This window comes from Hoplias malabaricus, chromosome 2 (assembly GCF_029633855.1).
Source record: "Hoplias malabaricus isolate fHopMal1 chromosome 2, fHopMal1.hap1, whole genome shotgun sequence".
Classification (NCBI taxonomy): Eukaryota; Metazoa; Chordata; class Actinopteri; order Characiformes; family Erythrinidae; genus Hoplias; species Hoplias malabaricus.
This window is the reverse complement of record NC_089801.1, coordinates 27,383,057-27,398,490: the sequence shown is the minus strand read 5'-3', so window position 1 is coordinate 27,398,490 and position 15,434 is coordinate 27,383,057. Positions and strand designations below refer to the sequence as shown.

Genomic DNA, 15,434 nt, shown 5'->3' with positions numbered 1-15,434 from the left:
TATTAAGTCATTTAGCCTAATAGTTTAAAATAATAAAAAAAAGAAAACCTTTGACTACAATAGATACTGGGCACCGTAAATATCTTTGTTGGAAGAATTTTTTTGGTACCAGGGAAATTAGTAGGAATTTGTGCATATGAATTTCATTGCATTCATTGCATTTTTAGTGTTACCCAGTGAAAGAAATTGATTTATACAAAAGTAAAAAAACGAGGTCAAAACAAACATTTCTCTGGGATCCTGTTAATACTGTTCTACATTTTAAATGCAAACCACACGAGCTAATCTATTTCCTATGATACGAAATACATCTGTTTAATGTAGAGTAAAAACCTGGTTGATAATAAGGCATTCTCCTTTTTTAAGCTCTGTTAAAGGTTTAGTCGAGTGATCACAGGGAGAGTGGAATATATGTATCTAAAAGCAGTGTGCTGTGTATTGCATTTTGACCTAATCCCACTTAAAGGCAATGTCTATAATTCTGGGAACTGCTGTACTCTCTGGTTTGTTTACGTTAAGGACCTCCACATCGTTTAATGTGGAGCTGTATGCTTGAGGAAAAAAAGAAAGACTGTTGTTTGTACGTGGCTGAAGATTAACTTGTCTATTAACTTGTTTTTATTCACTGTTTGGATTACCACAGAAACTTCTGTAACTTAATTTAAATTTGTTTAATTTTATAGCACTGTTGGTCTGTGTTTACTTTCATGCAGGTAGCAGCCTCCCAAATTTAGAGCTAATTCCAATTTAAGTAATTGGAAACAGCAAAAATAAGTCAATATTACCCACCTATGGAGCAGGAATAGAGCAATATCTTCATCTAGGGTCGTGCTTTCCAACTTTTGCAGTTTCCAACTCCAGATGCAGTTTCTCTGATGTGAGAAGACAGAGAGAAAGCCTAGCATATTCCCTTCATTTTCTTACCCATTTACTAACACTGGGGCTTCAAACACATTAGACCCTGGTTCCAGTGTGCAAAGAGACTGGAGAGCAGCAAATGTTGAGGAAACATCCTCAGAATTTTATAAAAAGTTTTTTGATTAAAATTGTGAACATCGCCTTTAATGTTTATGTAAGAAATCAGCTGACTTTTACTTAATACATGTCAAGATCCACTGCCTTTAAAGGCATTTGACCTAGAAGGATTTATTATAATAATCAGAATATTGATAAACTCTGGTGTAATGGTCGCCTAAAAATGAAACATGTTCAGCACACCCAATGGTTTAACTAGGATCTTAAAAGCCCACAAATGTCTTTATTGGACCCCTCATATTTCTACCTGCACATTTTTTTTGTGGGTAACCACCATATCATCTTTACTTTTTTAATTTAAGTTTATTATATTAATTATTATATTTATTATTAGTTTCTATATTTTTGTCTGGGTGTCTATAAGATCCTAGTTACACCTCTATATTCATCTATCGAACAAACTGCCCATGGTTTATTAACTTTCACATACATGATAAAAGATTTAAGGTGAGTTTCTATTTGAAATAATGTAGGTTTTTTGCAGAATCTGCCTGGGACTTTTCCAAAGAAAATCAGTCACATGCAGGATGAACCAAGAACAAAATCCCTCCTTTCAGTCCCTTAACAAGGAGGACCATATTGTCTCAGTTCAAACCCATTATGAAAAGCAACATTCTCCTCTCAGTGAAGGATGCTCCAATTCCATTGCATCTTCTTATGCATCTACAAATCTCCACTATGGCGCTGAGGCTGCTCTTCCTCTGGCTGTTCCTCTTCCTCCCTCTGCTGGACGGAAGAAAGGTTGCTGTCAGGCTTGTTACTCTCTGTGTTGTTGTGACCACCCGCACTGCCCAGCCGGGAGGAGGCCACCACAGCTTTGACGGCAGCCTGTAGAGACCATAACATTATATTTTACAAAGTCATGTTTTCAATCTATTGTATTATTCATGTAAGATCATAAGTTGATATGTTTTCATTTTAAACACCACAAAGTGAGAAAAGTACAAGGGTGAGAAATATATTGCTACTGCTGGAAATCTTGTTTCTGGTCACTTGGTAAAATAAAAAAAATCATTCCCTGGTTGTAATGAATGTTAAGTTTATAAATATTTTAATTGAAGCTATTTTAGACCACTGCTATTGTTACATTTTTAATGATAATTTGCACAGTGTAAAGAGCAGTTTCAGAAAAATAACCAAACTGGAGATACAAGTAGGCTGCCACAATAGCAAAATCTGTGGTCAATATACTATCCTAGAAATAATTGAGAAAAATTTAACTATTATGATTTTAGAGCATTTTTTACACAGATATAATGATAATATAAGAGTTTAATATTGACATTAGACCAATGAAAATGAAGTAATTAAGAATATTTGGACATTGGAATTGGAATATTAAAAATGTTCAAATATACTAAAGAAATAAAACAAATAAAACCACAGTTTTTAAACAAATCTCCATAATAGCTCCAGAATAGAGTGAACAGGGAGTCAGAGGACAGAAAAGAGCAAGTGGATAAAAATCTGTGAAGTTCATTTATATGTAAACTAACCTACAAGTAAACACTATGAGCAATGCTGAGGGCAACAAAAAACTATTGAGGAAATGTACGATTTTGTACAATATGTTGTTATTGTCATTATTGTGACAGGCCTAGATACAATTTGTTGTTATTTTTCAACAGTGACAATATGCACTTATTTTCACAGGTAACTAAATAGGGTAAATATTTCTAAAGTATCAAGAAATTCTGTTCATAAAAAATTTAAATACTTGAAAATAAAATGTAAATAAAAGACAAAAAAAAAAAGAGAAACATGAGGTACCTTGCATAACACTGTTATGGGTGAGTGACCATGGAGGCAACATTGCAACATTGGCATCAATGTCTCGTAAGTAAATGACAGAATACACCCTGCCACCCTCATGAACTACATGGAGGGAGATGAAGTGAGATGCCTCAGCCAGCTTACACAAGTAAACTTACATTATCTATTAACATTTGTTCAGTAACTCAATATGGGAGAGAAGTGCTGAAATTACATTTATTTGTAGATAAGCCACTGTCTAAAGAGACATGTTTAAAGTCACTATTAGGTCAAAAATTCCAGGGGAAACTGAGGAACCACCACATGCCAAAAGTCCATGGACAATGCACTGCCTTGAGAAGTTTTATGTGGAAAATGTACCAAAAGACCATGGACGGGGCCATAAGAAGAAAGTTACTAAAAAGAACCCCTCACTGTCAGACAAACTGTCACTGTGGTGGTATCCTCAAAGGTACATATTTAATACTTTAATTAGGGAACATAATTGTACCTTATTCTGTTATAATTGTCCCATTTAATCGTAATTTTAGACGTTATTTAAATTTTAGTTTAATAGAAGTTACATTATGTTTTTGTATTTTACACAGTTCTACAGTGAAAGGTTACAGACATTTCTCTCTCCTTCTGGAGCAGAGAATGTAATGTTCATTTAGGGAACACAACTGGGCAACCACTGTTGTACATTTAAATGTACATTTACATTGTTTGTACCTTTACTGACAATAATATACCTCAACCACACCAGAAACCAGAATTGCATTAAAAATGGCCACCCAGGCCATTTTACAGCACTGTTCTGAAATTAAGGGGCTTACACAGTGCAGTTTCTGCAGTGCTGGGCCTGGATTAGCAATGACAGATGTTCTAATTCTCCAGGAGAGTGAAACATCACAGTGGTCATAAAAGTATAATTCTGAGGTAAAAATACTATCTAGTACTATCTAATACAGAATTGTCGAGAGACTACTCAGACACAGCAGTAAGACGTGAAACACCATAACAGAGGGAGAAAAGATGGAGCAAAGGAGAAGATGCGGTCTTCAAGCCCTGTTGGACATTCTGTAATTACAATATGAGTATGTATGAACGTCAACACCATTTTATGTTTACTAATAGGAAACTGAGGATCATGACATTCTGAGCATTTGGGGCACATCGAAAAAAAAAAAAAATTAAAGTACATTCTAGGACAAGCTATTTTACACCATTTTGTTTGAAAGTAAAGTTTCAAAATGAGTCAAACAAAAGTGTTGTTTACAGTTAAAATATGAAGTTATCTACAACGAAGAACATTTAAATTGTTTTAAAATAATGGGAAATTGAGTCCAGACCTAAAAGAACTATGCCAAATTTTACTGAATATAGCAAATGAGGCACTGAATGTAAATCTCCCAACCTTGAGCTTTCTTCGGGCATTGAACTCTTGGAGCTTCTTCTGAGCTGTGTCCATATGGGTGAAATTAGCCGCCTTGCCGGTCACCCAGGGATGCTGGAGAGCCTGCAGCGTGGTCAGGCGCTTCTTTGGATCCTGGACAATCAGTTTCTTCACCTGAGGATAAGGGAATCAAAAGACCTTTCCCTTTTGATGATTTTATCTCATGTAAATCATGTTGTAACAATTCACAGAAAACATATACAGACCAGACAATGGCAAAGAAAAAACAACATTAAAAGTGCATTTGCATTTATTTTTGGAAAAAGAAATGCAACACGAAATTCTGACTAAGCATGAATCCCTGATTAATATCATTATACTATCATAACATCAGAACTACTACTAGGGAGACTATCACTCACCAGGTCCTTTGCATTGAGAGACACATTGTCCCACCAGGGGGAGACAAATTCATATTCACAGTTCAAGATGCGCTTGAACATGTATTGATCCCCTCTGTCGTCAAAGAATGGTTCAAAACCACAAAGTCTGGGAGAAGAGAAAAGACTTCGTGAACAGGGACTAATAAAGTATGCAGATGGACTACAATCTGTAATATATATTAGTTGCTGTCCAATGAAAACATTTATCTCCCAAAATACCAACTTTACAGAAGATGGAACAAACCTTCTTAATTTTAATTAGAAGTCATTATTATTATTTGTAACCACTTATCCAGTTCAGGGTGGCAGTGGGTCCAGAGCCTACGTGGAATCATTGAGCGCAAGGCAGGAATACACCCTGGAGGGGGCGCCAGTCCTTCACAGGGCAACACACACACACACACACACACACACACACACTCACACCTGCGGACCCTTTTTTTTTTTTCTTTTTTTTTTGAGTCACCAATCCACCTACCAACGTGTGTTTTTGGATCGTGGGAAGAAACTGGAGCACCCGGAGGAAACCCACATGGACACAGGGAGAACACACCACACTCCTTACAGACAGTCACCTGGAGGAAACCCACACGGACACAAGGAGAACACACCAAACTCCTCACAGACAGTCACTCGGAGCGGGACTCGAACACACAGCCTCCAGGTCCCTGGAGCTGTGTGACTGCAACACTAACCTGCTGCACAACCTTATTAAATGGAAGTCAGTGTAAAAAAATATTTTATTCAAAGTCATTTTGAGAAAGTCAAAGAGATTTCTATTGGTCCATTCATTATGTCATTTCCACATAGTTTAAAGGAAAGTTGCTGTGTTCAAATGACACCCTCCCCCACACACACACACACACACAAAGTACAGAAAGTGTTTTTCTGCGCCATCTACATGACCATCTTCCAAACTTCCCAATGTTTAAGTTTGCCATTAATTTTTCTATTCCATTTTTTCATATGAAACACAATCATTTAATCAATTAACATCCACAATCAAAATGTAGGGGCCTGAGTCTTTTTCCACCACCTTAGACTCTGTCACAGTGCTGCAACTATTTCTTATACAATGAGAAAAGACTCTCACTAATGTGGGGGATTTCAGTTTTGTCTCCTAGGAGACATAGTCTTGGTGACACTAGGATATCATAACCAAGACAGTTTCCAAGAGATTTCAGCACTACCTTTCAAAAAGGCAACATCATTCTGCATCTTCTATAATGCATGTAAATGTGTAACAGATCCTTCTTTATATATTCAGCACACATTATCATTTAACACTGCCATTCTGTGTCTTAATGGTGTAGTATTATTGGTAATACATGTTATACTGAATTAATTTGCCCTCTGCTTTTTTTGTATGTCTTACATAATCAATAATATGTTTCTTATGTTTATGTTTCTTATGTTTCTTATATGTTATAGTAACCATACATGTCCACAGCGATTTTCAGATTCTTGAACATATTTACATCTTTTATAGAATACAAATGCCTTCCAGATAAGAGTTGATATTATTAATCTATAATAAAATTTATTTCTTAATTTTGACAGATCATTGCTTTTAGACAGTTTCTATTTGCAATTATTTCCCAAAACAGCCTTCACAATAAGACTTTTTTTTTTTACTGTAGAATAACAGCCCCTTCTATTAATTGTTTGTTATTGGGAATTCCTTGTACGGTGGCGCAGCAGGTAGTGTTGCAGTCACACAGCTCCAGGGACCTGGAGGTTGTGGGTTCGCTCCGGGTGACTGTCTGTGAGGAGTTGGTGTGTTCTCCCCGTGTCCGCATGGGTTTCCTCCGGGTGCTCCGGTTTCTTCCCACGGTCCAAAAACACACGTTGGTAGGTCGACCGCTGACTCAAACAGTGCCCATTGGTGTGTGTGTGTCGCCTGTGAAGGACAGGCACCCCCTCCAGGGTGTGTTCCTGCCTTGTGCCCAGTGTATCCGGGTAGGCTCGGGACCCACTGTGACTCTGAACTGGATAAGCGGTTACAGACAATGAATGAATTAAATCCTTGTCTGATATTGCTTATAAGTCTGATTTTGTCTCTGTTTAACTTACAGATTTATCTATAAAGAAGACACACTTTCACTTAAATGTGAAATTTGGTTCATTTACGGAGCATGATCCAGTTCAATTTTACATTACATGTGCCCATTTATTATGGTTTTTGAGGATATTCTCCATGCCAATATAGATTTCTGATGTGTAGGCAGCCTGCTTGATCCCTTTATTATGGGCAAGATAATTGATCACTATTATTTTTTCCTTTACACATCACTCAAGGTAAAACTTTAAACAACTGTAACAGTTAAAAACTTCACAATGATGGCTAACTGACAGAAACCGACTGAAAGTGACAGTCACTTAACTACTGTAAATGTAGTGCTGCTCTACTGCTGTTGCACTACATAATGCACTTGATGACTATGCTACTACACCTTTATACTTACTGTATATTACTAAATATACTGTATATATGTAAATTTACTGCCATGCTCTTTGCACAACACCACTGTGCAACACAGCAATGAACCAGTTATAAGCCACATATTATGCATACATCTATTATGCTCAGTTTACCTACTATGTTGGATTTTTTAAAAATTATGCTTCTGTTTACTAATTATGCATAGTAAAAAGTCTTCACGTTTTTGTATAGTTTATTTTTTACTTATGTCTGTTAGTGGAGGACTAACATAGTAAAAATGGTATTGTACAGTGTAACTGACCATTTACATTATAATAAAACTCCTGAATCTTGAATCTTAAACTTTGCTGAAAATGCTGGCCACACACTAACATCCGATTCCACAAGAATTGTTGGACTATGCAGGAAATTTTTTTTTTTTTTAAATCTCAGCTTCTCAACATCAGAGGTTTCTTTATTAACATGGCTTAATTCAAGCTACATGCTTTTCTGAGTGTTTTCAAAGCTATGTTACATGACACTTTCCTTTAAGCAGCTGCGGCGAAGAGTATGAAGAGACTAAGTGACAGTGAAAGCTGTGATGACTCACTTATGGAAGCACATCAATAATGGAAGAATAACTTAAGATGGGGAAATTGTGTCACTTACAAAATGTACGTGATAACTCCCACTGACCACATGTCAACTTCCGGCCCATAGGCACATCCTCTGAGGATCTCAGGAGCTTGAAAAGAGAGACAGAACCAGAGGAGAGAGGCAAGGGGAAAGAAAAAAAGGATGTTATGCATGTTTTGCTTAGTGCTATGTTGGTTGTCTGTTGTGAATAGAAAAGCCATATTAACAAGCTCACCACAATATCCAGGGGTTCCACACACGGTCTTCATCGTGACCTGGTCATCCATGATTTTTGATAGACCAAAGTCAGCTGAAATTCAACCCACATCACGAATGTTTTAACAGCAGTCCAAAATAGATTTACAGAAGTTGCCCACCCACAGGTTAACTTGCCAACAAAGAATATACCATGAAGATCCAGCCGTTGGGCTGAACAGTGGGCAAAGAGAGACATATGCATACCTATTTTGAGAGGAGCATCTGGCGCTGATGTGGCATACAGGAGATTCTCTGGCTTCAGATCCCGATGCACAACTCCATTTTCATGCAGGTACTGAAACAGAGAACCAGACGGATGGCCTGCTGTTAATCTCCAGAACATTGTGACCCTCAACAACAAGGACTCATTCTTATATTTGAGGTAATAGTCTACACTGATTAGATTTTTAACAGTTGTAAAAGGTACCCTCCTCCAAAAGTTACATTTTCAAAAGTGCAATTTCTGCAGTGTTGGCCCTGAATAAGCAAAAACAGACGTTCTGTTCTCCCTATTGCAGGTCGGTGGAACATCACAATGATTTTGAAGCTATAATTTTATAGTAAAAAAGTTACATATTGTTCCTTTAATGGACACTATATATAGATAGATAGATAGATAGATAGATAGATAGATAGATAGATAGATAGATAGATACTTTATTGATAAGTATAGTATTATATTGATAAGGATAAATATATATTGTAAATATATAATGAACAGATATATGTAAGTAAATGCACTCTGCACAGCCATGGATACATAGTACAAGGTTGTACAGACGTCAAGTAAGTGTAGGCTATAAATGCAATACAACCTATGCTATAAAAACACACACACACACAAAAGATATATGAGACTATGGCTGCAGGACAAAGAACAATGCAGTGATAAACTGTGCAAGAATGTATAGATATAGAACTCCTGAGATAAAACCACATTTCACTCTTGAAAGATATTTTTTCTAACAATATATCACAAAACTGGTTTTGACTAATGAAATTTCATTCTTTGAGAAGCAAAAATCCTTCGTCCAGACAGCGATGTGCATTTGTGAAGAAAATTCCAGCAGAACCTGTAGCCCCAGACGGCTTCTTAAAGGAGCCATAATGTTCTTTGAAGTGGTGCCATATAACCACTTTTGGTTCCCTAAAGAGCAACTGATTCAGCAAAATATTTAATTACCTGGCTTAGTTAGGTGCCGTATGTCAACAGATATGTTTAATATGTTCTTTATGAGCCAATTAGGAATTGGAATTAGGATCTACCTTAAACTGCTCTGAATTTCACTCTCCAGAAACATCACATCACAACTTTCATTACAGCACTGCAAATCCAAAAGTGTAGGTTTATTTTATTGTACAATGGCAAATAATTGCACATTTAAAAAAAATTAAATAATGTCTGTGCAGAAATTAGCTACCATTATCAATTCATTCATTCACAATCTGTAACTGTTTCCTCCTGGTCAGGGTCATGGTGAGTTCTGAGACCACCTGGAATTATATAGGAGTCAAAGTGCAAAGAAGGATCCCACCCTGGACAGGCTCCAGTCCAGAAACACAACTGGACTTTAAAACCACTGCTTTACTTTTAAAGGTGCATTTGCACTGTTTGCAGCTTTAGAAACAATAATGCACCTATACAGTATATTTTTTTCTGGGAGTGCAAAGACCTAAGATAGAGATTGAATCCAGGACCCAGAAGCTGTGTGGCCCAACGCTATGTCAGGAATCACGGGGCGGACTGACGGAGGCGGACGCACTTGCTAAAACACAGTATTTATCGAAACAATAGATGGCAAAACAGAGATAGGCAGACTCAAATGATTAGACAGAATACCAGGACAGAAGGAGACCTAGACAGAGACTTGAACAGAGAGATAGTATGGGAAGAGTTAAACAGGGACCTGGAGAAGGAGAGCAAAACAGAGAACTGAACAGATACAAAGAGAGCTAGACTGAATTAATATACAAACAGACTTGAGACAAGGGAAGCGATAGGAACAAGGCAAGGGAACGAGTGACAGACAAGGCAGACAGACTGGAGAGTACGAACAAAAGTGGAAACACGGAGACAAATAGACTTGATAACAACATGACTTAGGAAAACGAACAGAGGAAACGACATGACCTGCGACTTAAAATGAGAACATGAAACGACGGAGACAAACAGACCGGACTGAGCATCATAAAGCAACACAACAAGACTTTGGAAAGGAAACAACAAGACTGGGAATTGGAACGAATGACCAACATGAGGAAGTAAGACAAGGGGACTTAAATACATAACATAGACAAGACACACCTGAAACAGATAACGAGGAGGATGGACAAGGAGGCGGAACAAAGGCGGGACATGGGCGGAGACATGGACAATAACAAACAGAGCCAAGTGCTGAGAGAGCACATGGCAGGGAAAACAGACACGACAGGACAAGGGCGTGACATGCTACCTGGAGTACCACTGTGTCACCCTCCATAATAAAAAGCTAAGTCAGTGGTTCACAAAGTAGAGGCGGCAGAAAAAAAAATTAAAAATCACTTTATTTTGTTTTGCTCTGTAAGAACTTACAATTTTGTATGTATTAAAATGTTTAAAATAAATTCCATTGGAGTTTTGAAGTAAAAGACGTATGTGTTGGAGTGGGGTAGAGAATATTCTCATCTACTAAAACGTGCACTACAGAAAAAGTTTGGGAACCACTGGAGTAGGTAATATTACAGGCTACACAGGCTGCTGATTGTACAGCACAATGCTAGCTATGGATTAAAGCTACAATAACTGAATTTGGATCACAGTGATACTATCTATATATTGTGACCATTTTGCTGACTATAATATGACAATCTGTCTATTTAACCTCATCATTTTATTTTAGTTACAGGAAACAATTCTCAAACAGGTGAAACAGTTTTACTGAACATGTTACAAAATATTCACCTAAAAATTTGCTTTTAAAATTTGTTCTCAGGAAACCAGTAATATGGGGCCACTCTGTTCATGCTTATAAGAATATCTAGAGAATGAAAATGAATCTGCTTTTGGAAAAAACAAATGCTGTGTTCCATTTACCTTGTAAATCGGATGTCAGAGCTTGGAATTACATCACACACGAGCTGACCACATTTCAGCTAAACACCCAAAATTGTTAGCTTGTTCCTGGTTAGCACTGTTAGCGATACCGGTTGATAACCGTGCATTATGAGATATTTTACACGTCCAAACACTATGGAAACACATCCAAATACAAAAGTTGGATAGTACGCTGTGTGATTGATTTAATGAGACACAAATAGACAGAAGCGATAATAAAATGTATGATAGTGCTTTGACACACTCTTGTTGTGTGGGCAGAAGTCTTGGATTAAAATGTTCTACTTGGAGCTCAGAAATTACAACATCCATGTTCAAATGGAACGCAGCAAAAGACACACATTGTCATTGATTCAAAGCACTAAATGCTCACTTTGTGGAGCACTTCCTAAATGTGCGTGAGTGAGTCTGTGAGTGAGTACATAGTGAATGAGTGAGTTAGTTTCATGCCAGTTTCATGAGGTAGTTCACATCTAAATATATTACTGTGCTGTTCACATAAAGTAAGGCAAAGCATATAACTTAAGACTAAAAATACTAAGAGAATAATAGCCTGAGCCACAGATGCTCCACCCACATGTAGATGGAGATTCCTTCAGTGCACTATTCACTGTCAGGATTTTAGCAGCTGTACTGTGATTGGATGTCTGTAGAACCGCTTATATGCACATTTGTGTATTGTTTTGTTTTGTGGGTGGCACAGTGGCGGAGTTCCTCCCACAGTCCAAAAACACACGTTTGTAGGTTGATTGGTGACTCAAAAGTGACCGTAGGTGTGAGTGTGTGAGTGTGTGTGTGTGTTGCCCTGTGAAGGACTGGCGCCCCCTCCAGGGTGTATTCCTGCCTTGCGCCCAATGATTCCAGGTAGGCTCTGGACCCCCCGTGACCCTGGACTGGATAAGCTGTTACAGATAACGGATGGATGGATGTATTGTTTTGTACTGGCTCTGATATTGGTCCGATGTGAAAGTCATAGTGCCCAACTGGTAGTATCATTGTCACACAGCTCTAGGGTCCTGGGACTGTGGGTTCAATCCCCTCCTAGGGTCACTGTATGTGTGGAATCGTGTGTCTGTGTGGAAGCCAGTGCTCCGGTTTCCTCCCACGGTCCAAAAACTCATGCAAGTGAGTGGACTGGCTACTCAAAAGGTGTGCATAAGTTAAAGAGTGTGTGGTGCACTGTGATTGACTGGCGCTCCATGTAGGGTGTGTTCTTGCCTTGCACCCATTGATTCCAAGCTTCTGACCCACCACAACCCTGAACAGGATAAAGTAAAGTAGTTGCAGAATCTGATAAAAGCAAAGGGATGCAGCAAAGATACTGTTTCATAGCCCACTTTACAATGCATATAGAGAGTTTCCACGGAAACTCATTAAACAGAGCATTATGGACCAAAAGAAGTCTGCCTAGTTACAGTGAAACTGTAGCTGCCTTTTATTCACTATTCCGTTTCTGTGCCTGTATACACTGTCTAATCTATAGGCCTTTATATACTGTCTAATCTAGTGTTATACTCTATCTAATCCATATGCTGTTATGCATTGTCTAATCTGCCGTTAAACACTTTGCAATCTATTCGCCTTTGTACACTATGTCACATAACTGATTTTATCATCTGTGTAATCCATCTACTGTTGTACACTATGTAATCTAACTGCTTTTAAAAACAGAGTGGGCAGAGTTCTATTGCAGTGGGGGGCAAGGCAGATTAATACATACATAATATATGTCACTAGTAATAATTCCAGTGTAAAGGTGATTTGTCACATTATTTTGTTTTGTTTAGTAAGAAGTTGTGGTTTTCTGTGAATTACAATATTTAAAATAAATTCTAGTGAAGATGTGTACATATTTGTTGACTATATATATATATTGCAAATATTCTTATCTACAAAAGGGGAGCACTGCAGAAAAAGTCTGGGAAGCACTGATCTGATCTAGCCATCTTTATACATTATATAAAATACTTTTATACACCATTTAATCTGTCACTTTTTATGGTATGTTGTCTTGTCGAGGCAAGAAGGCTTGCATGCATCAAGGAAACAAAGAGCTAAGCTACCTAGAGTTTTAACTCCTGTCATGGTCTCCCATTGCGCAAAGATCTTAGTATATAAATCTATAAATCTACCGTATATACTGTGGAGCAGCAACATTAGGGGATGTTAAAATCAGATGAACACAGAGGCAACAAAGATGATGGCATCAATTCAGCTGCAGAAGAAGGCAATGTTAAACCACTTCTGTACACTACCAAGAAAACCAAACATATAGGAACAACAGAATGACTCTCCGGCAGAGGCGATTGCTCTAAGACTGCAAGGGAAGCTCAGCTTCCCCTAAAATGTAAAAAAAAGTGATCAAATATACACTGTTGTGTGTACATGTCATTGAATAAATATGCACTACAAAGCGCTCAACTTTTGTTCTTATCACTGGTAAAGATGTGGCTTTCCTCTCAATCTGTGCTGTAAACAGCGTCCACAGAGTTCAATAGCGAAGCGGCGAAGTGCAGCAAAACGAGACGAGTCATTGGATAAATGCTGGGCTTTGTCCTGCCCATCAGACGCTCAGCGTCTCTGGGGGTCTATGGGGCAGTGGGCTGGCCTCGGCTGGCCCGGACGCTCAGCTTCTGCATGATGATTGGATGATCTGTCTGAGGCCGAATCCCTTTTTGATTGACAGCGAAATGAGCAAATCAGCGATCCTTTGGTGTAAAGATCCGTGGGAGCACAGGCGGACACACTTCACATGGGCCAAGGCCGTTTAAGCAGCCTAGCTCTGCTGGCCATTGAGAGGACACTAGTCAAGTCCCTGGAAAAGACGCCCTTGTTGGTATGACAGGGTCACAGATCATTTTCTTAAAAAGGAACGGAGGGTAGAATTTACGTATAAATAAACCCACACATTTTATGATGTAGGCCGAAATTGAGCTTCCCCTCCTTGAAAGACCAGCATCCGCCACTGCTAGAAGATGGGACCTTCAAGTCAGAAGGCACTAAACTTGTTATAGAGGAAGAGCTTGCTGGTTGGAAAATAGGATGCAAAGCTGCAAAAACATAATCACCATAGACACCTGGAATGTTTGAAGTGTAAGTAAATCTGTAATCTGTAAAGACATTTAAGATGGAATCAAATGTGGAAAAGCATGTTTTTCATGACATTTCAATCTCAAGTTGATATGTTGCAGGATGTCATTGGACATGTCATAACCAAACCATAACATGAAGATGCAAAGAATATAAATGAAGACCTCTACAAATAAGATGTTAATCAAAAAGACACTTCGGTTGATCTCAGCTACACAGAAGAACCTTCAGACCTAGAGCTGCTTAAAGTGCTGACCAAATTGTTCCAAATCTGGACAATCACTCAGTGGCCGACAGATTGGAAGAAATTAATTTATCTCAGTATCAAAGAAAGGAGATAAAAGTATACAAACTACTGAACCATTGCCCAGAGACCACATCAGAGTACAAAGCCTTTAACTGTGTAGGCCACACAAAATTATGGAATGTCCTCAGGAAGACATTGACCTACATTTATCAAAAAGCTACAGTCATGATTGTAAATGGACAAACAGACTCGTTCCACATCGCAAAGGGTTGTGACATGGCTGCATTCTGTTCTATTTTAAACTGAACATATAATAACACAAGCAGGACTAATGGAAGATGAAGGAGGATTCAAGGTTGTCAGAAGAAACAATAATAACCTTCAATACATGACACAACACTCACTGCAGAAAACCTGGGATACAGAAGGAAAGTTATACGGGACGCCTACGATTATGGGAAACGCTGTTCTTTGGTTTGTTTATGTTCAGAAACTCAGCATTTTATAAGGTGGAACAGTTTGTGGAAAGAAAGACTTTTATGGCTGAAATGTAACTTGTCAGTAAGTTTGAATTCACTGTTTGAATAACCACAGAAACTCCTTTGTAACTTGAGTTGTTTGGTTTTGTAGCACATTCAGAAACGGCATTGGCCATGTAAAGGGTTTGCAGATATTTCAACCTATAAATTCTAGTCAGTATAACCCACTTACAAAGCAAGAATCTCAGTTCATGCTTTTCAACATATGACGGACTATTCCCTGTCTAAAAACTCCAGAGGCCTTTACTCTGCTATGAGCTGAGAGAGAAAGTCTAGCATACCAGACCAAGACAAATGTTTTTTACACCCAACAACACAGGGCTCAGCTTTCAGCGAATATAATACAGACTGACACTTTGCAGAGTAAGGAACTAGAAAAGATTTTTAAATGCAATGAGGTGTCTCTGCAAACATAATTACAACTTTTGCTTACTTTGCTCTTTACGCCTAATTGAGGATCCAAAGGAAACAGTGTAAGTTAATCAGCCAAATTTTCTTTTTTAGGTTTTTTTGTGAAATAAG

At 38.1% G+C, this 15,434-nt stretch overlaps 1 protein-coding gene across 1 annotated transcript in view; it reads right to left on the bottom strand.

The window, feature by feature from the left end:
• Positions 1 to 1,343: 1,343 nt before the first annotated feature.
• camk4 (calcium/calmodulin-dependent protein kinase IV) overlaps positions 1,344 to 15,434 on the bottom strand; it is a 39,114-nt gene continuing 25,023 nt past the window's right edge. Inside the window, exons 6-11 of the mRNA XM_066660685.1 lie at positions 8,147 to 8,237; positions 7,920 to 7,994; positions 7,718 to 7,793; positions 4,606 to 4,732; positions 4,205 to 4,357; positions 1,344 to 1,863 (exon numbers count right to left, since the gene is read on the bottom strand). Coding sequence (XP_066516782.1) covers positions 1,699 to 1,863; positions 4,205 to 4,357; positions 4,606 to 4,732; positions 7,718 to 7,793; positions 7,920 to 7,994; positions 8,147 to 8,237 — 687 coding nt within the window. The 3' untranslated portion in view covers positions 1,344 to 1,698. The remainder of the gene's footprint in view (positions 1,864 to 4,204; positions 4,358 to 4,605; positions 4,733 to 7,717; positions 7,794 to 7,919; positions 7,995 to 8,146; positions 8,238 to 15,434) is intronic.